General features: G+C 36.3%; 2 protein-coding genes and 1 long non-coding RNA gene across 3 annotated transcripts; 1 reads left to right on the top strand and 2 right to left on the bottom strand.

Moving 5' to 3' along the window:
* Positions 1–1,181: 1,181 nt before the first annotated feature.
* Positions 1,182–5,913, bottom strand: LOC130733641 (uncharacterized). Its single transcript, XM_057585870.1, has 2 exons — positions 5,112–5,913; positions 1,182–1,725 (listed from the first exon to the last, which is right to left on the bottom strand). The coding sequence occupies exons 1-2, from the start codon at positions 5,537–5,539 to the stop codon at positions 1,491–1,493; spliced, it is 663 nt and encodes a 220-aa protein (XP_057441853.1). The 5' UTR covers positions 5,540–5,913; the 3' UTR covers positions 1,182–1,490.
* Positions 5,914–8,359: 2,446 nt separating this feature from the next.
* LOC130733640 (transcription factor MYB1-like) lies at positions 8,360–12,189 on the bottom strand. Its single transcript, XM_057585869.1, has 2 exons — positions 11,784–12,189; positions 8,360–9,463 (listed from the first exon to the last, which is right to left on the bottom strand). Exons 1-2 carry the CDS (start codon positions 12,130–12,132, stop codon positions 8,604–8,606), a joined length of 1,209 nt encoding a protein of 402 aa, XP_057441852.1. The 5' UTR covers positions 12,133–12,189; the 3' UTR covers positions 8,360–8,603.
* Positions 12,190–12,963: 774 nt separating this feature from the next.
* LOC130733639 (uncharacterized) lies at positions 12,964–19,058 on the top strand. Its single transcript, XR_009017516.1, has 8 exons — positions 12,964–13,220; positions 13,315–13,542; positions 13,659–13,806; positions 14,285–14,480; positions 15,662–15,788; positions 16,031–16,099; positions 16,720–16,912; positions 18,330–19,058. It is a non-coding gene; the product is annotated as an uncharacterized LOC130733639 (long non-coding RNA).
* The last annotated feature ends 6,111 nt before the right edge of the window (positions 19,059–25,169 follow it).

Raw genomic sequence — 25,169 nt, 5'->3', positions numbered from 1 at the left:
AACCACTAGCATTTGTCTATTGTTCTTGCTATGAACATGAAGAGAGGGTATAACCCCTAGAGTAGAGAGATTGCACTTAGAGAGAGAGTATAACTGAATTTCATGTGCTATTTAGCAAATGAGCCAATAGTCCCTTACAAATGGTAATAGCTAACTATTTATAGTGGGGGAGCCGGTTGGGCCTTACAAATGGTAACTGAATCTCGTTGGGCCTCGCTAGGGGAGACCCAATTTCCAGGCTGGGCGACCGCCGATTGGCAGGTAACCCTGGGCGTAGGCCCCCTAGGGGCTCGCCCAGTCCATCTAAAAAAAAAACTCCCCAATCTTGACACTCATTGGCTATTTATTTTTTTAAATAGTAGAACAAAGAGAAAACACCTCCAGACTACGAGCAGGGTGCCAGTGACATGCTGGGGAGGTCAGCATAGGCTCACTCCTAGTAAGAGCACCGGAGGATTCCATGAATAATAAGGTTTCCCATCAACTAAAATTTTACTGAGCTAGGGGAATTTAACATCATTTGTATTACTACTTCCATAATATTAGGAATCTTACTTCGACCGTTTGGTTTAGATGAATTTACTTTGAAATTTATGTAAAATCTGACGATAAATTATGCATCAAGACTATTACTGTTTTAAATTTATGTAAAATCTCTGATGATAAATTATGCATCTAGACTATTACTGTTTTAATATTTGACAAATTGTTCGCCAATGATAATTCAAGCAGTATGAGTTGGTAGACGTATGACTGTATGGGTTAGAGAAGGGAGGTTCATGGATCAACTGAGAGCTGTAATTTATCTTTTTAATGTTCCAAAAAATTATTTGATAAATCAAAATAGACCGTAATTGGTAATGGAAGGAGATAAATTTATAAATAACATTATAATTTCCATGTTGCTTCGATATTATTTTTTTGTTTTCACTTCTAGCAAAAAACCACTTCCCGTCACGGCCTTAGATAGAAAATTAACATGTGAAGTAAATTTTTCCCCTCTCAATGCCTCTTGTTTTCAAAGTGACTAATGAAAGTTCAAAGTTTTTTTTTTAAATGGAAAGTTCAAAGTTATCAGGACAACAATTAAGATTCCAAGGTCTTGCCATAGTGCCCATTACCATAGTAAATATTCATATATTTTCTTCATTTCCTTATTAATACTTAGTTAATATGTACACTAAACACAAACATCAAATATATATTTTCTCCACATGTCCAGCTTGTATATCCATTCCAATATAATTTCCACATGATGCAGAGAAAACACTACAATGATATACAAATTTAACTCAGGAAAGAAAGATAACCATCCATGATACCATTCCTGGTTGAACAAAATAAGAAAAGTACAGGAAAAATACACATATGAACATCATACATGTAAAATACCAGCTACTAATACAACTATGGAGACACATGGTATTGAGTTTGATACCAGTGTGTTCTAAATAACCCTCCATCATCTTACCTGCTTCATCCTCTGGAATTCAAGAGGGAACATTGAAGTGAAAAAGCCAGGATATAACAAAAGCAAAGACCATGCAGGCTAACAGGAAATTCAGAAACCGGTGACCTTGCCAGAAATTTCGAGTTTCGGCCGGGGGTGCAGGTCCAGTTGGTGGGGCCAAAGAAGGATCATTTGCCTCATTCCACTGTTCTGTCATTTGAACTTCAATAGCGCCAGCTACATTGTGTGCAATTGATCCACAGATTTCACAAGTTCTGTTAATCATGCAAGTAGAATAATAGTGGAGTTAAAAACTGAAGGTGAAACATAAGTCAAGAAATTTTCTAATGGTTTAGATACACATGTGGAAGTGAACCAGTTGCATGGATTAGTAGAAGCTGCATTCAATGTGTTAATCCAAAAGTTAAAAGATGGAGGCACACCAGCCTGCCCATCAAAGTGCCTTCAATTATTTTTTCCTAAATGAAAAAATCTCAAAAAAGAAGGAAAATGATTTGCAGACATTCACGTAGTGTAGAAGCGCAACAAGCACCCAGATTGAGAAAGGAAGAAAAGGGAGAGAAGTAATGGTTGTGATATATGATGAATGTGTTAAGAAAAATGAGATAGAAAGAAAGACATGGTGTCTATGGCGTGTCTACACTGCTTAAATGCCTAAGTATGATTACTGAGAAAATAGTTGCACAATATCTATCACTCCAACCTTCCCCACCCCAACAATATATGCAATTACATGACCAATATATTGATGATGCTTATAATGAAAATGATTGATCTTTTGAGCAATATTTTACTCAAAAACAAGTAAATCTATTCAAACCAGAAAGTGACTGATCTTGAGCCATTTTTTACCCAAAAACAAGTAAATCTATTCAAATCTTGAAAAATAGGGATTAACAATTGCACATAGAATTGTCCAACAATTCATTGTTAAAGATCTTGAAGCTTCAATGCTTCATAGTGCCCGACTTCCTGATGTGATTTTGTTACTAGAGAGCTTCCAAACATAAAGATAAAGGTAAAACAGAGTAATTGATCTAAGGCAAATATATGTCTGGTAAGAAAAGAAGATCCAGATTCCTGACCATAATATTCTTAACTAGAGATAAGATTAAAGTGAATCATGAAAACCAGAAATAAGGGAAACTGAAGCCAGAAAGCTCAACTGCACATCAGAGTCATACCAATTTGCAACACAAGTAATTTAGAAATCATCAAAACTGTCATCAGATGAAAGAAGCTGCTAGATTTTGATCCCATAGAGAGTAGCCATTAAATCCAGCTAAAACTAAATGCTTAGAATTAGACACGTTGTCATTACTCACTAGCACAGAATAAGAAAACAATGTGAATTAGAAAGGAAAAAAGAAACTTTAGCCATTATTTCCATCTTAATATTATTCTCTACAATAACTAAAACTCTTTAGAACTTAATATTTCATTCCATATCAGTAAATATACGGCCATGCACAAATAAACTAGAGAGTAAAGTGTCATAAACTCAGATCAAACATCAAATAACTAGAACTTTCTATCAATAACAATTAACAAATTCTATTTGCACTTAATGCACTAATCCTTTAAATTCAATTAGCATGTTTATAAGGAAAAGCCAAGAATAACAGGATGTCATAAAGAAAATTTCCTGATGAACATCTTTTTTCTTTTCTGATTATCAGTGGCTCCTATCTCCTTCTCACCCTGTTGAATTCAAGTTAGTGACTTGTTCTTATGCTCTTCCACCCCAAAAACTTTTCCTTTCTTTTGCTGAGAAATAGAATTGTAGAAAGGAGGAAGCATCATTCAGGAACAGGAGAACAATCTAGACCCTGCATTTTTTAATGTTTCTTCCTATGGCTCAACCATCAGATTTATGCAAATTTGCCTTATTACTAGGTTTTCAGGAGCTTGATGCAGATGTGAAAAGCTCAATGTCCCTTAGGAGTTGCTGAAGATTATACAAAGTAGAAGCACATACATCTGCTTTTACAATCTCAAAGCTCAAAAACTCTCTAAAACAAAAATAACAGATTTTTTTCTTCTTCACAATTCCACCTTAAACAGGATATTTGGCCAGTCTACAAAATACTGCAAAGCCAAAGACCAACAGATATGGAAGACACTGGCTCTGCTGTAAGTTACAGCAGAGATGTAAGTCTTCCTGAAAGTCCGAATGTACTAAGACATATTCCAGAAAGCAATGCAATGCCTAACTCATAAGTAAAAGGTTCCAAAAACAAAATAAAAACTGATTTTGAAGGTCAATAACAACTAACATGTGGGATCCCTAAAATGAAAGATATCGGCTTATTTTTAAGGCTTCAGACCACAAAAACAGAGCAGAGTGAAAAGCTAGAAACCAAAATTGGCAAATAAAGAATAAGAAATAAAAAGATGAAGGTTATATAACCAAGTTATATACTTTCTAGCCGTCAAATCAATTTGGAGTTGACCAGTAGTGAAAGGCCACTAAGCCAGATCAAATCAGATTTGGCAGATGTATAATTTGACTAGGGCAATATTTTAGCATGCACTCCACCATAACAGTACCAGACATAAATAAGCACATAAGTGACTAAACTGTTTCTTCCTCTTCGCAATAAGGTAACACTCTTCAGTCTTTTCACTAGTTAACCAAGCACACCTTTTTCTTTCATTGGGCATATCCACCACTTTTGACTATCATTTAGTTGATTTTGGAGTTCACAAATTACCAGAACCCGTATACAATTAAAGATGAAAAATAGGAGAAACCAGTGTTGTTAATTGAGGATGGCGGATCATGGCGGAAAGCCGAAATCCCACCATACATGACAAATAATGGCGGAATATGGCAGGATATGGTGAAATATGGCGGGATATTGGCCATGGCGGAAAGCCAAAAAACCTCCATGAGAAACTGCCATGGCGGATATTTGATAACACTGGGAGAAACTATCATGAAATGCATACATCTCAAAAGTCCTAAGTTGATCATACATCTGTTTATTGAATTTTTCTTAAGGAGAATGATGACCTATTCAATAAATAAATGGTGGAGCCTCACAAGAAAGTCCATGTAAGTTGACTTATGGTAGTCAAAACCTAATCTGTTCAGAAAGGTGGAGAAACAAATCAAACAAATATTGGAAACACTGATAAGTATGCTTGCACAGTTGGATCCTTGACCTGCAAATAGGAGGATACTTTCACCTCTCCTCCAACAATTTTTTTACCAAAACCCTTTTTGCAATAATGTAGCTTATATTAGTTCACACTATGTCTAATATTGCAAAAGAAGAATCAGATTCACACCCCACTATAAAGACACTTCATCAAGCACTATTCCAAGTTCTCTTCACATTATGCGCACCACATATGCAAAGGGTTAGGGTAAGCAACAAAATAGAGTATAATAGACAAGACAAATAGCTCCAGATTTGGAAAAATAGCATCTAAATGTTAGAGCCACTTAAGTGCCTTATCCATAATTTCACCCAAAAACAAAAACACAGCACTTGAAATAGTTAACAGCACTCATCAATCTCAAAATTCATCACACACAAGAAGGATCAATACTCTGCCCCAAAACATAAACCATTCAGAAAAAAACACACACACACACACACACAAATACAAGTTTCTTTGTAAGCATACTCACTTGTTACCCTTGATCTTGAACCAAGCCTCAGCACACTGTTTGTGAGCAGCAGCCAAATCATCCTTGCAAGAACACCCCAGCTCAATGGGAGTACCAGATTCCTGATTGCTCATACTCATATCCATGCTGAGATGGCAAATCCTGCAATCCCTCTCCACCTTAGCCAAATGCACCTTCCCATCTGTGACTTCCTCTCCACCACCTTCCAGATCCACCACCTCCACAGAACACTCTGAATCTGAAGCAGAGGATCCTCTTCCTCTCTCCTTTTCACACACTCCCACAATCTCAGCACCAGAACCATCAGAACACCCCCTTCGCTCCTCCTCCTCCCGGTCGCCGGAACACCCTTCAGAGCTCCGGTGACCACCGCCATTGTCTATATCAACAGCAACATGATGCAACTTTTCATCCTCATTGAGCAGCATTTTGAACACCCAAGTTGAGAATCTTCATGTAATGACACAAGGTGACAAAAATGATCAATACCCACCAAGCTTTGATGAGTTAAGTTTCAATCTTTGTCAACCTCTTTCACAGAGAAGCAAAAGGGTAATGTCAAAATGTGAAGAACTGTGTGCAAGGTGTGTAACTCAACTGTGGTAGGTGGTGATCTGAATCTCTCTCTTCTTGTGTCACTCACAGTCACAAGACTTTTGAGAGAGAGAGAGAGAGTGATGAGAATTCAGAAAAGATGTTGGAAGAGAAACAGCATTATTATGATTATTGCAGTGTGATCTGATGGGTGAAATTTAGCAAAATTTTCCTTTTCCTCCATTTTTGTTTTGTTTGTTTCTGGGGTGAAAAATATAATTTAGGAAAAGTTCAGGGACTTGAAAAATTATTTAATGATGTTATTTTCTCCATATCCATGTCCATACCGTGATAACAATAATAATAACAAGCAATAAGAAACCTTAAAAATAGAGGAGATTCTCCAACACGGGTCATGGTGAAGTGACATGATGTGAGTTTATGATGTGAGATAAAGGGTGGGCCCTACCTTTCTCTTTCTCTTGATGAGTTCAGGGAGGAAAATACAGTGTTTGTTTCTACTATGAGATGCCAGAGGAGTGAAAATGGAACAAAGAAGGGAAATGAGAATTGGGAATGATCTTGAAAGAGGATGCTTATGATACAGGCTATCTGAAAAAGCTCTTTCTTTTGCAGCTGGCACAAGCTGAATAAATTTGTAAAAAGCACAAAATTCTTTGTCCTCTATTGTGTTCACTACTTTTCCTTTTCCTTGTTTTTGTCACTTTTTATGTTTTAATTCTCTTAATTTCTCCAGCTTTACTTACTTTAGAAACAAAATGTAAGTATGAATGTATGAGGATGAAGATAAATGGGTTAATATTTTTTAGCATGGTTGATTTAAATGATATATGTTTGATTTTCTGTAAGCAAGATATCGAGTTTGAAACTTGTATGAAAAAAAATTTGTTGAAAAAACTATCCGCACTAAGATATAAATGTTTCAGGCTCGAATAAAATTGTCTGACTTAAATAAAATTGTCTCTTGTAGAGGTCGAGAGTGTGGAGTGCAATGGCTGTGGGAGGTGCTGGATGGATGGAAGGCAATGTTAGAGGTTGAGTGGTTGCGTTCGCAATGGTGGTTGTGGGTGTCAAGTGATGGTGGTATAACGGAGAATGTCATTTGATGGTTGTAGCATGGGGGGGGGGGTGAAGGTAGAGGCGGTAGGGTGTCAGTGGTGAGGTTGAGTGTCGGGTAGTGAAAACGGTATAGGCTACATAGTAGTGGTGGCAGTGGTGGAAAGTATCTAGTGGTTGCAACGATAATGGAAAATGTTAAGCACAAGGTATTACTTAGTAGTGGTGGCGGTGGTGATCATTGTGCAATTAACTAAAAATTATGGAGAGAAACTTATTGCATACTTTTGAATTTCATAATTGATTACTAAAAAAATTTGGTAAGAACATGCTATTAATCATATGTGATAGACAAATTGCCTATATTCTTGGAAGGAAAAGTTCATCAACAAGCATGGACCAGTCACTTTAGCCACCTCGGTTCTCTCTTTTATTCCTTTATATACCATGTAGACAATGGTTCCCTTAAGCACCCTGTCTTGCATTGCATTACTCGGCACTAGTTTGGACCACTCTTTGTTGTCACTTGGTACTTATTTCAGCTGATCCTCCTTCTTTGATTGGGTTTGTTTATGCTCTCTCTCTCTTGCAGCTTTTCATCCTTATTACCACTTCTTGGTGCTTGTGGAAAGCAAGGTGCATTTACCACTTCTCTCTAAGCCTGTCTGTAACAATTACTGCTGTTAATCTAATGAAGGAATCTCCTATGGATTACTCAGTCACACACTTAAACCCTCTAAAATGACAAGACATGCATTTAGCCATAACTTCTCCGAATTCCAATCATTCACATAGAGAATATAAAATTAGAAAACACCCCCTTGGCCATGTGATTGTATTAATTGTTTGATTATCTGGACTTTAAGAATAAAATATGATTTCCGTGCTCCGTGACTTCTTATAAATCTCTCTAAAATGAGAAGTTCATGTGCACATTTAACCTTTAAAAATTGTATACATTGAGCTATTTTCACAAATAAAAAATGAATAATAATATTTAATGCCGGATATTATTTCATACTGAGAATAATGATATCTCAAACTTTTTACTAGCTATAATAATTACTATTTTTTATGATAATAAAAAAAGTATTTTGTGAGTTCTTAAAGTAAAATATAGATATGATGATCATTAGAATTTAGATAGTAAGTATACAATCAAATGAGTTTAACTCAGCATTATGATATCAGATTTTGTGTACTAGACCAAAAACAATTTTTGAAAAGCATTCCATAGGGAAAAAAGACACTATCTCATATCATATACATCCCATATGAGATGAGGAAAGTATGAGCGGACGAGAGTTGTAAATAAGATAATAAAAGAATAAGAATGATTGTTAAGCTCTAGCACTTGTGGATATGCGGCCAACACATGCACTTTGCGCGGTTTCACACCGTCACAAAATGCAAAATGTTGAAAGAAAAAAAAAACAAGATGTGGGCTAATTGGAAATAATATATGCCAATGCAGAAAGTTATCAACATGTATGCCAAAACGGGAAAATATATATGCCAATGTGAAATGTTATCAACATGTATGCCAATGCAATGCTACCAATATTTATTTCTTTACGAATCAAGATCCTATGTCCTCAAATATTGTCTCATTTTCTATCCAACTGATGAAATTGTCCTTCACTAGATCGAATTGGCATATATATTTTCAAATGTGAGTTATCAAGATGTCCTTAAAAAAACTATCATAAATCCTAACAGGAACAAAAAAGCCGCAAAGGGCTATTCACTCAATTAGGTTGACGCCCCCACTCTGAGATTGACTGTAATGAAACAAACTAAAACCATCTACCATATATCCACCCACCACAAAATGCCTCAAAACGAAGATCGAAACCTACTTGAGGGAAGCTTAGGTTCGCGTCAAACTTCTGCAGGCATTGCGAAATGTTGTTGAGGCATCGTTGCAGATTGCATTTGCATAGCACCCAAAAACTTGCCGCTTCCATTTTCAAATTGCATGTAGCCATTGGATGCTGTCAAGTTAGTAGTATTTTCAGTTACTCCAGCACCAACATTCTCAAGGCCACTCTTGATCCAAGCCATGTTGTTTAAGTCTGTAGTTATCGAAATCAATTCATCACTTGAGAAAGAGGGAGGCTCCAAATAGTCAACAAACTCAGGACCTAATAGTGAATCATGAGCATGGCTTCCCCTCAATTCTGATGAACAGCAGCCATGACCACATTGCGATGGAACCATGGGCTCACATCCAACACCATCAAATAATTTACAGGTGCCTGCGTCTGGTATCAGGGGTTGGAACAAAGGACCCTGCCTCGGGAAGATCTTTGGAGTTGATTCAGTTGTTGGCTTGCCAAGAGGATTATAAACACTGAATGCACTGAGACGTGATTTTGGTCGATAAAGGGTTGGATGCCCCTCCACTTCAGCACCATCTTTTTGTGGATGTTTATTTTCATACTGTCTGATTTCATTATTTGTCATGACATTCCTGACTTCTGGAGGATTCATAGAATTGATATCTCCAATTGACATGGTTTCTTCAGAGGATGCTTTTGTTTTCTCAAAGCTACTGTATCCTCCCATCGTATCAGCATATGATGAGACGTGTATTCCCAGTCCCATGCACCTGCGCCTTAGGGTCGAATTCCAGTGATTCTTGATAGCATTATCTGTTCTACCTGGAAGGAGCCTGGCAATTGCTGCCCATCTGTTTCCATGGATTGCATGGGCTGAAATTATGAGCCTGTCCTCTTCCTCTGCAGCAAATAAATTTTTCATTAGATTTTGATAATTGACAGGCACAATATACACGAAGGGTTTGCTAGTTTGTCATTCAAGTGCCTACAGGTTTACTTCAATAGAAAATGTAGCATATAATAGGAAAATTCACTGGTCGAAAAAATAAGGATAAGACAAGGTCTGATATGAACATTGCATAAAGTAGGCAGGAAGAAACTATAAGGTATTATTTTCATTCAATTCAAGCAGTTAACACATCAACACAACAATACGGAGGCTCTCAAGCTTAAACATTTGTTATGTTATTAGTTTTGTATTTTATTATTAAACTCATGGGTACTCTAAACCAAGCATACATTCTCAGAGACCAAGACGAAGTCTCATAGCATGAGATGATAATTGATTGCGCAAAATAAATTAAGGAAATACTAGTAAGTATGAAAGTAGTGATGAAGCCAAAATTGATAAGTGAAACTGACACCACTATCAGTTTCTTAAACTACTCTGATTTCTTTTTACTGTAGGGTTTAGAGGGAACCCAAGTAAGGGGGTTTGCAAAAATGATAGAGTCAGTCCTAAACTTCTTAATAAGAAAGTATATCTGAGGAAGGTTAAGGCTGTAGACAAGGGGGCGTGAGTGTGTTAGAGAATTGTGTCACATGTGTAAATAGAAGTTAGTAAGAGTTGTTGTTGTGGGTTAGTAGTTAGTAGCTGACTATCCTATAAGAGAAGGTTTATTAGTCAGCTTTAGGCAATCTGTGGAATCACTCATTGTTGTAGGAGAGACCTAGCCTCTCGAATGCCAGATTGTACACTTGTACTGATTCTTACTTGTTCATAATACAATCTTTCTTTCTTTCTGTTCCTCTATCTCTTTCTCTTCTGATACCTATCAGACAATTTCCCAGGCAATAGAACACAAGAGTGAACATCACATCACATCACATCTTCACCAAAAACACCCTAATGGGTATTTTGGTCTCTTCTCTTATATTATCTTTATTTAGTCGATTATTGACCAATGTGTGACTTCAACTCACTTGAATTTCCAACACTTACCACAAAAGCCGGTTGAAATATGGTTTCAATACTCAATCAACAAGACAAGGAGAATCACAAAAAATCAACTTCAACATAAGGAATAACACACAGCATTGTCACTTGCCGCTATAGAATGCACTTCTTAGCACTTTCTAAATTGTAATAATCAAAACTAGGATGAAAAATGTATAACAAATAGAGACTCAAAGAAAATGCCAGACTTATTACATATAAACTACATACGGAAAAGCCAAAATTCCCAATTTGTACTACTCAGAGAATATATTACCCACTAATGCATCTATATCAATTGTGAAATGGACCACTATAAAGACTTAAAGAAATGCATTAGATATCACCATTTCCCACTTGACACATTGTGTTTCTACATCTAAAACATACTATGGCATGGAGTTTTAGCAAATAACTTTTAAACAACATATCAGTATCAGCTGATTCTATTCTATTTACCAATCCCCTTAATGAGTCATTATATTCTATGGCCTTTTAATGTTTCTCCAGCTTTTGTGAATATGAGCATTTCTTTCCTCAAACTTATCACAATGATACAAAGCAAGAAGTTACAAATGAAACTTCACTATTATGATCATACTAAACTGTGCAACACCACCATCCATTTCCCTCTTATATCTCACTAATCTTTACAAAAGTGCACATCATTGTCAATTTTACCACAAATAACAAAATCCCCTTAATGAGTCATTATATTCTATGGCCTTTTAATGTTTCTCCAGCTTTTGTGAATATGAGCATTTCTTTCCTCAAACTTATCACAATGATACAAAGCAAGAAGTTACAAATGAAACTTCACTATTATGATCATACTAAACTGTGCAACACCACCATCCATTTCCCTCTTATATCTCACTAATCTTTACAAAAGTGCACATCATTGTCAATTTTACCACAAATAACAAAATTCAAAAACCATCTCCATCTCCCAATGCCAAATTAAAAAGGATTAGTATACAAAAAATCATCCAGCCACTAGAAAAATACAAGTCATTCCCCTGCTAACATAAGCAGAAAAATTCCAAGTTGCTAACCTAATGCAATCACGACCCGAAAACAAATCAATTGCATAATGAAAGAGCAGCAACTGTGAACATTCAATGAATCTAAAAAAAAACAAACACATAAACAAAATCCAAATTTATCTATACAAATAACAGCATTATATTTATCAAAATCAAAATATTCAAACTAAAACCCAACCTTATACCCTAATTCTACAAAACATAGAGTTAAACACAGTACAATGGAGATTCCTATTACCAGTAAAGGGCTTCCGTTTCACGCAAGGGTCAAGCTGATTACACCACCGGAGCCGGCACGACTTCCCGGACCTCCCGGGAATCCCCCGCGCGATCATGCTCCAATTCCTCGCCCCAAACTGCGCCACCAACTGACTCAGCACCGTATCCTCCTCCGGCGACCAAGGTCCCCTCACTCTCCCGGCGCCGCTACCCTCGCCGACATCCGACGCCTCCACCTCGCCGCCCCCTAGTTCCGACCCCTCGCCTCGTTCTCCTCCAGCGACGGCGGAAGTCTTTGCTTCGTCGGCGGTGGCGAGGAGTTCATTGGCAGCGGTGGTTGGTGCGGCGGTGGGGTCCACTTCGGTCATGGCGGTTGTTGGTTGTTCAGTTCTCTGTAACTAACTGCAATGCCGATTGGGGCACACGCAACATGTTTCGCCTTTTTATTTGCCCATTTTTGCAAACCGTTTTTCTAAAATGACCGTTTTGTCCTCCAGCGTCAACGGTGAAACGACGCAGTTTCAAGGGAAACTCAAGAGACAGAGATGCTTGTTCGCATGGTTGACTGGGAATGTTTGTTGACCTGTGACACGTCGGATTCTGTGTTGACGAAATTATCCCTAGATTATAATCGTAAATTACCTTACTGCCACTATCTGGTGAGATGAGACAAAAAATAACCGCCTTGCCTTCAGGATTTGAATTTTTAAGAAGGGATTGTATTTTGTGGATTACGAATTTACCCTTGTAATTAGGCCTTCTTATAATGAGCCCATTTCTTCCTTGGGCCTGAACTAGACTACTACCATACGGCCCATTTAAGCCAAGAAAAAAACGGTTTGACAGAAAAAGGTTTGAATACAATCACATCACTCACTTCTGATTTCCCTCTTGTAAAAAAAAAAAACCATCACTCACTTCTTGTTTGTTCATATAAGGCTTAATTGCACATTTACTCCCTCATCTTTCACCATTGTGCAATTTTCCTCCCTCATGTTTAAAACGAGCGAATTTACTCCCTCATGTATGAATCCATAGTATATATATTTAGGAAAAGATCTCAGCACAGTCATCACATATGTGACATCATCTGATTGGTTAATATCATGAAAAATCCTACATGGCACTCAATCCTTCATTCCTCTTATCCTACACCTTTTTTCTTATCCTTCACTCATATCTCCTTAATCCCATTTATTCTAAACGCGTTTTCCCCTCTCTCATAAGCGTAACATCCTCACCGTTTCAACCTTCAACTTCATCTCTTCCAGAATTTCCTCACCGTCTTTGATTTTCATATTCAAAAGCCCTTGAATCCGAAATCAACAATGGCAATCGACCTTCAATCGTATCTCTCATGGCCACTTCCAATTCATGAGTCCTTCGATCGCATCTCTCATGGCCCCTTCCAATCGCATCTTGAAGCCTCAATCCATCTCTTCCAGTCTCGACTCAGGTACTTTTTTTTTCTTTCTCCAATTCTTCCAGTCTTGATTTTGGGTTGTACCTGCTTCTGGTGGCCTTAACTGGTTTAGGGATTCAATTTCCAGAGTCAGAGAGACATCGGAGGAGGAGATGCCACTCAAGGTCAAATGGAGCGGCAAGGATTACACGGTGCGAGTCTGCGGCGACGACACCATTGTCGAACTCAAGCGTCGAATCTGCGAGTTAACCAACGTTTTACCCATTCGCCAGAAGTTCTTATACCCTAAACTCGGTTCCAAGCTCAACAACCACTCTCTCAACTCTCTCTCAATTCCTAAGTTCACCATGATCGGGTTCGCACTTCGCTCTACCTTCCTTTTCTTTCTTCGTTTGTTAGGGTTTCATATTCAAATAATCACTCAACAAAATTGACATCTATTGATTTAATTTCATTTGATTTGCATTGCAGGACTACTGAAGAAGATTTTTTAATTGTTGATCCAGTGGAGGCCCCTGAGATTATTGATGATCTTGAGCTTCCTCAAGAAGAAGCTATTGACATCAAAGACATGGAGGTCAACAAGCACAAGTTGATCAAGCGCAATAATCAGTTCAAGGTACATTTTTTTTGTTCTCCAAATCTTCATGAATTAAGTTTGGGTTTTTGTTGTTCATAACTTCTGGTGGCTTTTGTTCGCATCTTGATTTCTTCGTTTCTGGGTTCCTTTTTTCATTGTGTTGAATCACTTGCAATTACTCTAAGTTTGAATTTTTTGAGTCTATGAATTGATTAGTTTTTGGTATGTGTCAGGTATCTGTCTCTCTCTCTCTCTCTCATGTAAAATCTGTCCAGTTCCTTTTACCTTTTTTTTTTCTGTGAAATATCAGCATCAGCATAAAACAGAGAGGCATGTTTGTACCAACATAGCCTCTCTGATCATACTTTGTTTCTTTGTACAGGTTCTAATCTGTGCAGTTCCTTTTACCTTTTTTTCTGTGAAATCTGAACAGTTCCTTTTACCATTAAACAACCACTAAGGTGTATTTTCTTCTGTAAATAATATTTACAATGCGGGCATCTGTGCCTGTTTTCAGTGCTTTGAAGGAGGTTTGATCTTTCCAAAGTGAAATATGACGTGTCTGATGGAAGTTGGATCAAGCTTCAGAACCCAAGTAGCAAGAAGGTTTAATCATTGATTCCCTCTTTGGTTTTGGCTTGCAGTTGTAGGGCTTGAGACTCGATGGTGTCACCGTGAACTTCTGAAGCAGTTGAAACTGCTTCCATTTTCAGGTACTATTTTCATTTTCATTGTCTAATTTTCTTAATCCTTCTGTGCCGCCAACATGGTATGCACAGCTACTGAAAACCTTAATCTTGGGCTGCAAGCCAATCTGGTCTATTGATAATTATTAATGAAATTCGAAAAAAAAAAATAGGAAACAACTTATATGAACATTAGAGATTTTTCAAAATAGGAAATTATTCACCTTTAATTTCTCCCCTCATCAAGCTTCAAATTAGAGAAAATTATTCTCTCAAAGATATTTATATTCAAAATGAAACTCTCGCCCCTTTATTCCTCACTTAGTAATTATTGTTTTTGAATTCAAATTTGTGCTTGACCTTAAATTACTCTCTCTATCAAGCCTTAAATTAGTGAATTTATTATTTAGAAACCACCAATATTGTAACAATCTCATATCCATTACACTCTATTCAAATTTAAATTTTAAATAAAAAGGTAATTACTTGACTGATGTACTGCATTACCCATTGTGGTTTCCTTTTATTCTTGATGTTTCATTCTCTTGTCGTATTCCATTGTAAATCGTGACTGTAGATAGTTTCTAAGCACTTCATTCCCTTCTTTTGTCGATCATCATGAGTACTTGAGTAGTGTTTTTAATTCTAGCTCTCAAATCAATACTTTTTGTTGATCAGTTTATTTTCCTTCTTCATAAATTTTGTTTGAAATAACAGGATGCTAGGAGGGAATTTTGTTAGAAAAAATTGCTTTGCCTTGATTATAAAATAAGGAGTTCATTTTAATTCAGTAGAGAATAATTCTCCAGAGTTCATTTTAATTGTTTTTTATGAAAGGGTCATGTTGCTAGGATGATTTTGCTGTGGAAAGGACTTGAGGGATGGCATCATTTGGAGTGGTTTATAGTGTCATTGGCCAACAAGCTCTTTCACTGTCATGTATAATTTATATGACTAGATCCTTTGCATCATTATTTTCAGTTTTTGGTGTATTAGCTTAGACCACTCCATCAGTAAGGAATTAATGTATTGAAACTTTTGCTTATGTGAGTCTTATTTTGGTTTCACTCAGAACGAAAATGCTATTTGATATTGATATTTATGTAGTTAAAAATATGAGGTAGATTTGATCTTGATGCTTTCCACCCTGCTCTACTTCCCTTTCTATTTTTCCACCCTTTGTTCTTGATTCTTTTTATCATATACAGAAATTATGTTGTTCAATTCACTTGGTGGTCAAAAGGTCCTAAAGTTAGCACATTAAGAAGGTTTACATTCAAAGTGGATTGAATGCAAAGCCCTTGGTAATTGAGAGAAATGAGATCGACATTCAAGGTAGTTTGTTACTGCACGCCTTTATTTTCTTCTATAAATGAAAGAAAGATAGGACATCATACATTTGATTATTTTAGTTGCTTTTCTCATTTATATTTATCCAATGTTTGATGTCATTACATAAATGTCTAAATGATTCAAGCTAGTCTTACTACCTATTAGTAAAAAAGATGAAAGAAAGATAATACATTATATGCCTAAATATCTTAGTTCTTTTTCTCATCAGTCTTTTATTTTTGCAGGCATCATCAACATGGTAGATAGCAAGCAAGAGTTGGGGTTGTGTTGCAGGGAACAAAGACCTTTATTAGGTATATAATTGACCCTTTAATTAGCTGCTAAGAAGGAAAGTATGGTGCAGGGACACATTAGGTTCAGTTAGTGGAGCCTTTTTTAAGACTCTTTTTTAGCATCAAATTGATTTTTTATTGTGCGAAATTGAATGAGGCGATAAATGTGTTCATTTTCCTAACTCAACTTAACAAAATCTTCGACAATTGACTTTATTGGTAATTTTTTAAGTGCTTCTTGAAACCCAGTTCTTCTGTATTGTTTCGTTATTTGGAGTATGGTTTATTTCTGTTTATTGTGAACTAAGCATGAAACTCTTTGACTTGGCCAGAACTATCCTTCATCTGATAGTCAGGTCTGTCATGGCTAATAAAGTTTTGAGCTTTATGCAATTTTCAATTTTTGTCTGAATGGAAGAAAGAGGAGCTCTGGCTTGTGCTTCAAAGATGTATAATTGAAATAACCTTATGAAACTTAGATGTCAAATGTGTGTTTTCCTTGATGACCGTAAATTACTCCCCCCATCAAGCTTCAAATTAGTGAATTTATTCATTTATTCAGTCTATCACTGGCATTTGTTTTCTCCCACTATAATAACATTTAAAAATAATATCATTATGCTTTTATGGTGACATTTCAGCTCCGAAGCAGATGCAAAAGTGCATGGGCTCAGTTTCGATCTCGCCTAACCAAAGCTAATAAGGTGTATCTTGAAGGACTGAAACGAATTGGGAAGGGTTGATGTATGTTGATAATTGTTTAGAGAGGCTGAAGAATTACCTGCAATTTTGGCAGCAAGTAAGGGACAACCTGCTCAAACTGATAATGATGTGGTGAGCATTGGATTTCTTTGTTTTGATTGAAAGTATTGTCTGTGCAACCTATTAATATATGCAAAAAATGATAACAAAAATTTCAAAATTAGTACGGTTTAGTTATATCTTATGAATTTCACTTCATGATAGTTTATGCAATTAATGGAGCAAGAAAGGCATGTTGTTGATAAGCACTGATTATTAGTTCTTCCCTTTAAATGGTTCCCTTTAACTGAATGGGCAAGGACTGATGGAATTTCAGTGACTGAATTTCAGCTTGGATGTGTGATAGGACTGACTCTTTCAGCTTGGAGCTGATGATTGTCAAACTTGATAATGGGATTCTCGTATCTTAGTGCATGAGAGAGAAAATTACAAGTCTTGGGGATCCTATGCTATATGAACTTACAAGTTGAGACTTGAGATATTGATCGTCTCTGCTTGAGCCACATTTGACCACTGATATGTCATTGAGCTTTTTTCTATTTTATTGTATATATCTCTATGTATTAGTTTTATCCATAATTCATTCATTCCAACAAAGTGTCTTTTTGGATATTGTTTCCTGCTTCCTTTCTCATCCCATTTTTTATTTCCTGAGCTTTATTTCCTGCTTCTCTATGAAAAATCTCTATTTTATTTGTATATATCTCTGTAAGCTTTTTGGATATTGTTTTTGGCTTTTGCCTTTCCATATTAATATATAAGTTTGGTTTTTCCAAAAAAAAAAAAAACAAAGTGTCTTTTTTCTCCTCTAGGATGTCTTTTTTCCGTGAGTGTAGAACTAAGTTTCTTTGAACTGTGAGTTTCTGACCTGGTCCTTCTGATTTTTTATTTCCTTCACTTTCTCCTAATGTTTCCTGCTTCCTTTCTCATCCCATTTTTTACCTCTGCAATTTTATCCAGAAGAGATGGAGAAAGAAAATATGAGGGAAGAGAGAGTCTGACTGGTGTGACTCCAGTGTGAGTTTTGTAGTGAGGGTTTTGGTTTGAGCATGGAGAAAGAGCTGACGGTGGTTTAGGAGTGGTGTTGGCTGAAAAATTCAAATATAAGCATGGCAATCTGACTATGTGTTATGAGCACAAGGTTCACAGTGGGCAAAGACACTGCATGTGGTGTCAGTGGTCACCACCAAGCTTTCTTCTTCTTGTGTTTGATTTCTCTGGTGCAAGCACAAGGAAAAGAGAGGGGTGATCAGTCACTGTCAAGGATGGGGCTATTTATGGGCAAATGGAAGAAGGCATAGATATTACTCATATTTGTTTTATTCTGGTACTCTGTTTTGTTAGTTTCAAATTTTCATTCCAAAGAAAAATTTAGGAAATATATAGTGGTATTGAATCATACATGTTCTTGATAATAGGAAAATGAAGTTGCTTTCTTCTCTTATTTTTTTAGGCATTACGTTTCTAAGTCTCAGTATTTTTCATGCAGGATGCTTCCAATGTATAATACATAGATATTGGTGGAAAATTTCATACCAAGCTATCCACGATAGTTTTCCAGAATATGCCAAAAAGTTTTCTGTGGGGAACACATGACTCCAATATGCAGTTCCTATAAAAGAGTTTACTGCAGCTAGATACTAAGCTGAATGAGTTGGTTGTGTTTCATGTTAGTTGCCTATTAACCTAACTACTTGCTGCTATCTCTTTATCTTTCTTGCTCTGATGAATTACTATTAGTATATAAGGATGTGTCTCCGATTTCTGAAATTGTGTTCCTCCTTATCATGCTTATTTTGAATTGATTCATGCTTATTTTGAATTGAAATAGAAGGTATAACTGGATAATGGTGTTGATGGGTGGTGATGTGAAAAATGGTTCTCTAGAGTGTGAAAGAGAAGAAGTTGATTTGATGGAGATTGTGGGAGGGTTGAAGGAGTGTGGTGTACCCATCCTCCCCTAATTGAAGCTCTACTTTTTAATGTGTAATAGGGGGAAGCAAGAACAGATAGAGAGGAGTTTTTTTTCCTGCATCATCACTCTCTTCACCCGCAATGAATGCATTTTGTTACAAATACCTTTTTCATTGGAAAATAATTAGCCAAGTTTATTATTATTAGTGATCATAAATAGTCGTTTCGGTTGTTTGATCCTTTATTTTCCAAGCTTTGGCACTGAAATTATAATTGTGTTCATGGCTCCTTTTAGTTATTTGGTCACTTATTTACTAAGCTTTAGCACTGCCTAAATTTGAGGATAAAAGTTTCTCCGCTCCGAAGACATTGCTATCTGTTAATTTGGGGTTTTAGAGTCTTTTGTACGGCCTTTAGGGTTTTTACATCATGGTTTCAGCTGGTTGTTTCAGCTTTTCTGTTTGAGTGTGCATACATGTTCTTAATTTGTTTACGCACCTGTATTGTGTATCACTCTTTTGAGATTTACTCACATGTTGTAAATGTCGTTTGATAACCCTTGGGTTTTTATTCAAAGCATCTTTGACAAAAAAAAAAAAGCTTTGGTACTGAAATTCAAATTGTGTTCATGGCAGGTGTACAGGTTGAACTAAGAAAATTACTCCCTCCGTTTTAATATAAGTGTCCGCTTATAGCAAAAATATTTGTTTCATAATAACTGTCCACTTTGAATTCCAAGGTTTCATTAATTGATGTTTTTTCCATATAGATAAGAAGAGATAGAAATACACTCTAAGGGGCAAACTAGGAAAACAAATAATATATTTTTAAAAGTTAACTATATTTATTGCACTTCTTAATATGTGTGCATTTTTTCTAAGTGGACACTTATTCTGAAACGCAGAGAGTAGATTGCTACTATTACTAAGTTTGTATGAAGATCCTTCTATCATTACTTTTTTTTCTTCCTTTCGGGATTTTATTGAGAATGATGCTAAAGTTATCAGAGTGTGTGGATAAATTGGACAAACTATTAATAATTGGTTTGTAGGAGATGCTTATTGAGCGGGCTAAGATGTCCCATGTTATTATAAAATATTAACTTAACTACTTCACCGTCAGATTTATTACAAAATCAATATTTATGAGAATTTTTATTGTATTTAATGAATTTTAGAGGAAGGGAGAAGAATATATACTCTAAGAAAAAAAAATGAATTTTGACAAACCTGAATTTAACATATTTGAAGAAATTCTAAGTGAAAGTAGAAAAATAAATATTTCACTTTCATTAACTAAAAATAGAAAAGCATTAAAATTTTAAAACAAAATGGTTAAGAAAATTTATATTTTTTGATTAAATAATTGTTTAAATAATTTTTTGATTAAATAATATCTTACACGGAGAAACATATTATATAAAAACTTATTCGTAAAACTAATAAAATTTAATTTTTTGTATAATTTAAGTACATTTCTCATATATTTTAATAATTTTAAGAGTAAACATATATAAAAATATAGTAAAAATTTTGTTGTACGAAGATTAGGAAAAAATGAATGTGTGCATCTATATATATATATATATAACTATACAATTACAATTATTTAAGTAAAAATTATACGGTAAAAATCTTCTACGAGAAAAATTATTTTCATATTAAAACTAATATAAAAATAAGTCTTAATATAATTAAAGTGTTTACTTCATAATTTTTTATATTTATGTAAATAAAATTAAAGAATGTCTCCCCCGTGTATTGCACGGTTGATGGAAGAATGAACATAGGAAATGCATTCCATAAGGGTATGTAACTCTACCAATTCAAAATAACTGAGTGGTTTTTGAAAAATCTTTTAGGACCTTGCTTAAAATCTTTCTGAAAAAATATATCCAAGGTTTGAATACAATGTTTACATATATAGACATTGACAAAAGTGGGACAAATCATATAGGAGGAACTGAGGGCAGGATTGCAACGACTTGGCTCAAAGCTTACTGAAGCAGAAAGCTTTACCAGATTTATCATTTTTGTCCTTTATTCTTCTGAACTTTCATCCCTTTGCTCTAATTTAGACTGATTTAGATGGAAATGACACAGTTGACTACATAGAATTCATCACTGCTACAATGGATAGGCACAAGTCCCAAAGAGATTAGTCGCACCTTTACAAGACCTTCTAATTTTATAATAATGACAATATCGTGTAATTCATTCTCATGCAGTTGCACACTCTCGGAAAAAGCATGAAGAAGACTCAGTGTTATTAAATTGCGATCGCGGACCATCGCGGCGAGGCCAAAATCCGCTATTTCATATAGCGGATAGCGTCACGGGCAAATAGCGGAAACCGCATAGCAGTTAAAATAAGTAAAATATTATAAAAAAACAGCAGACATCTATTGCAATATAGAGCAGAAACATTTGAAATGAACAATTAAAAAATGCATAAAAAACCGCAGCTTATCACATAACAATAAAAACCGAATAAAATATCATTTTTAACAACCAAATGTTAATTATTAAAGGCTGCCACCAGCTCAAAACAAATGTCAAAGGACTTAAAACAACATAAACCAAACACAAATCTTAAAACCGTGAAACATTAGTATAGAAAATGAATTAATAGCGAATTAATTGGGAGGAAAGTAGGAAAAGAGTTCGAAGGAGAAAAAGAGAAGGAGAATTTGGAAGCTTTCCAATTATGTCGTATCTTCTTCAGGATGAAGCGTTAATATAGAAAAGGAATTAATAGGGAATTAATTGGGGATTAGTCGGTGGCCCAATAGTCAAGAAATACCCTATTTAAAAACCCTAAAAAGTAAAAAAAAAAAGTTCAGATTCCTAAAAATCCGCTATTTTCGCATCTGATCCAGTGCCGTTATGGCGTTCGCGGCCGCGATCGCGTTTCCTGCGGTGGCCGCTATGACACGGCGTAGCGATTGCGGTGGGCCAAAATTCCGCTACGCTATAGCGTGTCGCGACCGCTATAGCTGCTATTCAATAACACTGAGAAGACTAGAGAATATGTGTCCAGTGTTATCAATTATTTATGTGAACTATCAAAAGAAGGACACAAGAAGATTTTAAGGCCCTTACTAAGTAAGATAGCCACCACTAGCTTGGAGTTCTCAAAAGCACTTCCTTTTGCAGCTATCAGGTCTATGCTTCTATAGATGTGACAAAGCTTAGATCATAGTATACTTTGAGGAAAATGTCACGCTTTACAAGGTTCAGAGATACAAAGCTTAGATCATATTATACTTTGAGAAAATTGTCATGCTCTACAGGGGTTCAGAGATACTGATGACATTCTTGTGACTTGTGAGAGACTAGAAATGCATATGTAGCTCACACATATTTCATACAATAATATATTTTGACTATCTTCATGCATTGTTTTTCAAACAAAATTGTAAATTATGTGAATATTTTATTTTGATCCATCACACAATCCATACTTTATCTAGAGGTGCAACTTTTGTGGCTGTTCCCACCTCCCAAACATTAGGTGTTTTTATCTCAGTTTCATGTTCATTTCCTCAGTCAAACTGTTTTCTAAAGATAATCAAGGTGTCAGAGAGTGCAGTAATTAAATTTCATATTCAAGTCATAGAGACTAGCCCACCAAACATAAATACATTATGAGATTGGTCTTACATTCAAGTTTCTCTTACCTATGCACTTCAATTTTCTAAGTTTTATATGCCTAATCTAGTTTACGTAAGTTTTGCAAACCAAAAATGTATTAGGGATTTTTAATTACCGTCATTATTCTAGCCATACAATAGAAACAATGAGTTATTTTTTAATGAAGAAAACATTAGATAATGAGTTACAAACATAAAGTGCAATGAGTTATTAATTAATTTTAATTTTTTATTATATTAAAAATATTAATCTACATCACTCACTAAATATGAAACAATGTCAGTCAGAGACGATTTTTGGAGAATCTTGGATTAGTTTGTAAGTGGATAGTAAAGGTACATAAGTTACAGACGAGAAATGTCATCAATATTAGCCGTTATAGAATGTGAATTCTAATCATTAATTTTGAATAATATTAAATGTTTTTTTTTGAAAGATAAAGGAATATATAATCATAACCACAAAAAACCCCTAAGGACAGCACCCTTAGGGAGGAAAGAGCCCCAAAAAGCGAGGAATCTAGAAGAACAAAATATAACCCTTCTATGCCAAAAAAAGGGATCAACACTGACCTAACAACCAAACCGGACATCAATGGGAAAACAAAAACACACCCAAGGACAGCCCCAAAACATAGCCCAAAAACTACACAAATCAAGCCTTGAAGTGATCTTCGTATACCTTTTCCAAACCTCGAATAGCCTCTACGTCGCTTCCCTCAAACTCAAGCCCCAAAACCTTGCCAAGAAGCCACGTCTTTTTTGACCGAGTGAAGTGAGGGCCACCGCTCGCCGGAACAGAAGCCAACGAAGCCAAATGGGAAGAGCCCTCGTCGACACCCCGCACCGCCACGCAAGCCAGGGGGCGAGCAGGGGGAATCTTTTTGGGTCGACCACGCCGACGGGGCAACAGAGCAGGCACCACATCAGCCAGGCCCTCAACAGGCACAGAGCCAGCGACCTCCTCCGCCTCAGCGAAAGGCAAAGCCGCGGAAGGAAGAGGCCCTGACAGAGCCGGCGAGACCACCTGAAGCGGAGAGGTCCCAACTACAGAAGATCCAGAGCCTGAGGAGACTGAAACAGAAGAATTGGGGCAAACCCAACTCTCACTACTCAAACCATCCGGATGCAGACGCAAGAGAAGAAAATTCCTCAAAGCCGTCGAACACCAAGAACCCAAAGCCACCGACAGAAGAGAGGGAGCAAAAGACAAGCAGAAGCGAGGACCGTAGGAGAGGTTACGATTCCATCTCCCAACCGAGGAACCTTGGAGAAGAAAAGACAAACCATTCTCCCAAAAACCACGCACTTCTGCAAGATTTACATCTGAGAAAGCACCCCTCTGATCTACAACCACTTCCGCCTCCTCAACAACAGCTAAACCGTCTCTATGCCAACACTCGTCCCCAGCCAAAACCAGCGCCAAACTACCAACACTGACATCATTTAGCCCTTCTCCTATCTTCGCTTCATCATCCAAATCGGAGCCCGTAAAGGAAATCTCTGGGAAGAGGAAAATATCCGGCAATCTCGGCATCGTTTCAGTCCTACATCCAACACCACCAATCATCCTTACCTCATCCTCAGGAAAAGGAATCACGCCACTAACCTTCCTCTGCCCCAAGACAGCATCCCGCCAAGAAACACGCGCAGCGAGCCTCTGCCCCTGATCAGAGGAAGCCTGAGAACTCAACCCAAAACCGCTCCGGGGATAGCCACAGTCCCGAGGGGCTCTGGCCAAGGAAGCCGACAGGGAAGCACTCCCCAAACGAAACCCATTCAGACCTTGAATAGCCTTCATCCTTAATATTAAATGTTACAAACGAGAAATGTCATCATGCTTTGTTTGGATTAATTGATGTCAATGAAAGTTACTAATTAATTATCGTACCTCTAAAAAAAGGAAACATAATTGAGTTGTTATTGAAGTTTCAATGTCTGCAATTTATTGAAGTTCTTTTGTTGGTTATTGAGTTGTTATTTTCACTGTGCAGGTGTTACTCAGTGATTCATTCTTCAGAGAAACTAAGTATAATAGAGCCATTGTAAGGGACTGTTCTATCTCTTTCTCTCTTTTCCATATGTTGTTGTAAACTATTTCTTATTTGTTATATTTTTTCTCTTGAGGATTTTAGGAAATGGATGATGGAAATGTTATATCTTTGTGAGTGAGTGGAGATGTGCAAGTTTTTTTAATTAGCCTATCGTTTGCTCTTGGTATTGGAACTTTTGCTTTGGAACAAACATCAGCATTGGAAAAAGGATTATTGGTAACATAATGTTTAGTATGAGTTGTAGAATGTTAAACTCATTATTTGCGCATCATCTTGGTGCTTAGGTCATGTTATTGATTTAGCACCCCGCACATCATATGTTACTCAGACTAGCAAAGTAGCTATGACTTTGTCCCAACCGTCATCTTTTCAGTTTCTTCCTTTCTCTTTGTTAGTGTCTCTGTCTTCCTTAATGACTAACAAAAAATTTTGAACTTCCATAACTTTCTTCCTTCCTCATTCTCTTCAATCTGTGTGGTATGTTATTTGGAGTTGATCTTAAGTTATCCTTTTTCAGTTTCTTTGCCACTATACATTTTTTATGTTTATTATGAGAACCTAACCTTCTCTTTGTCTCTTTGTCAATGTTAAATAACCGTCATCAATTTTTTTAAGCATGTTTAATCTTCTTTCCACTTTTTCTGGTCTAAAGTAAGTTATCATATTAATTAGTCATAGAGTACTTATTCTACTACTCCCTCAATTACTA

The sequence above is a fragment of the Lotus japonicus genome, chromosome 1, assembly GCF_012489685.1.
Source record: "Lotus japonicus ecotype B-129 chromosome 1, LjGifu_v1.2".
In the NCBI taxonomy this organism is placed as follows: Eukaryota; Viridiplantae; Streptophyta; class Magnoliopsida; order Fabales; family Fabaceae; genus Lotus; species Lotus japonicus.
Note: the sequence above shows the minus strand (reverse complement) of the source record. Positions and strands in the feature narration are given on the sequence as shown.

Bases quoted from the DNA above. Each gene is read 5' to 3' on its own strand.
- LOC130733641 (XM_057585870.1), bottom strand. From the start codon at position 5,539: ATGCTGCTCAATGAGGATGAAAAGTTGCATCATGTTGCTGTTGATATA. The intron at 1,726-5,111 runs GTGAGTATGCTT...CATGATTAACAG, and splicing joins TTCAAGATCAAGGGTAACAA to AACTTGTGAAATCTGTGGAT.
- LOC130733640 (XM_057585869.1), bottom strand. From the start codon at position 12,132: ATGACCGAAGTGGACCCCACCGCCGCACCAACCACCGCTGCCAATGAA. The intron at 9,464-11,783 runs GTAATAGGAATC...TATTTGCTGCAG, and splicing joins GAAACGGAAGCCCTTTACTG to AGGAAGAGGACAGGCTCATA.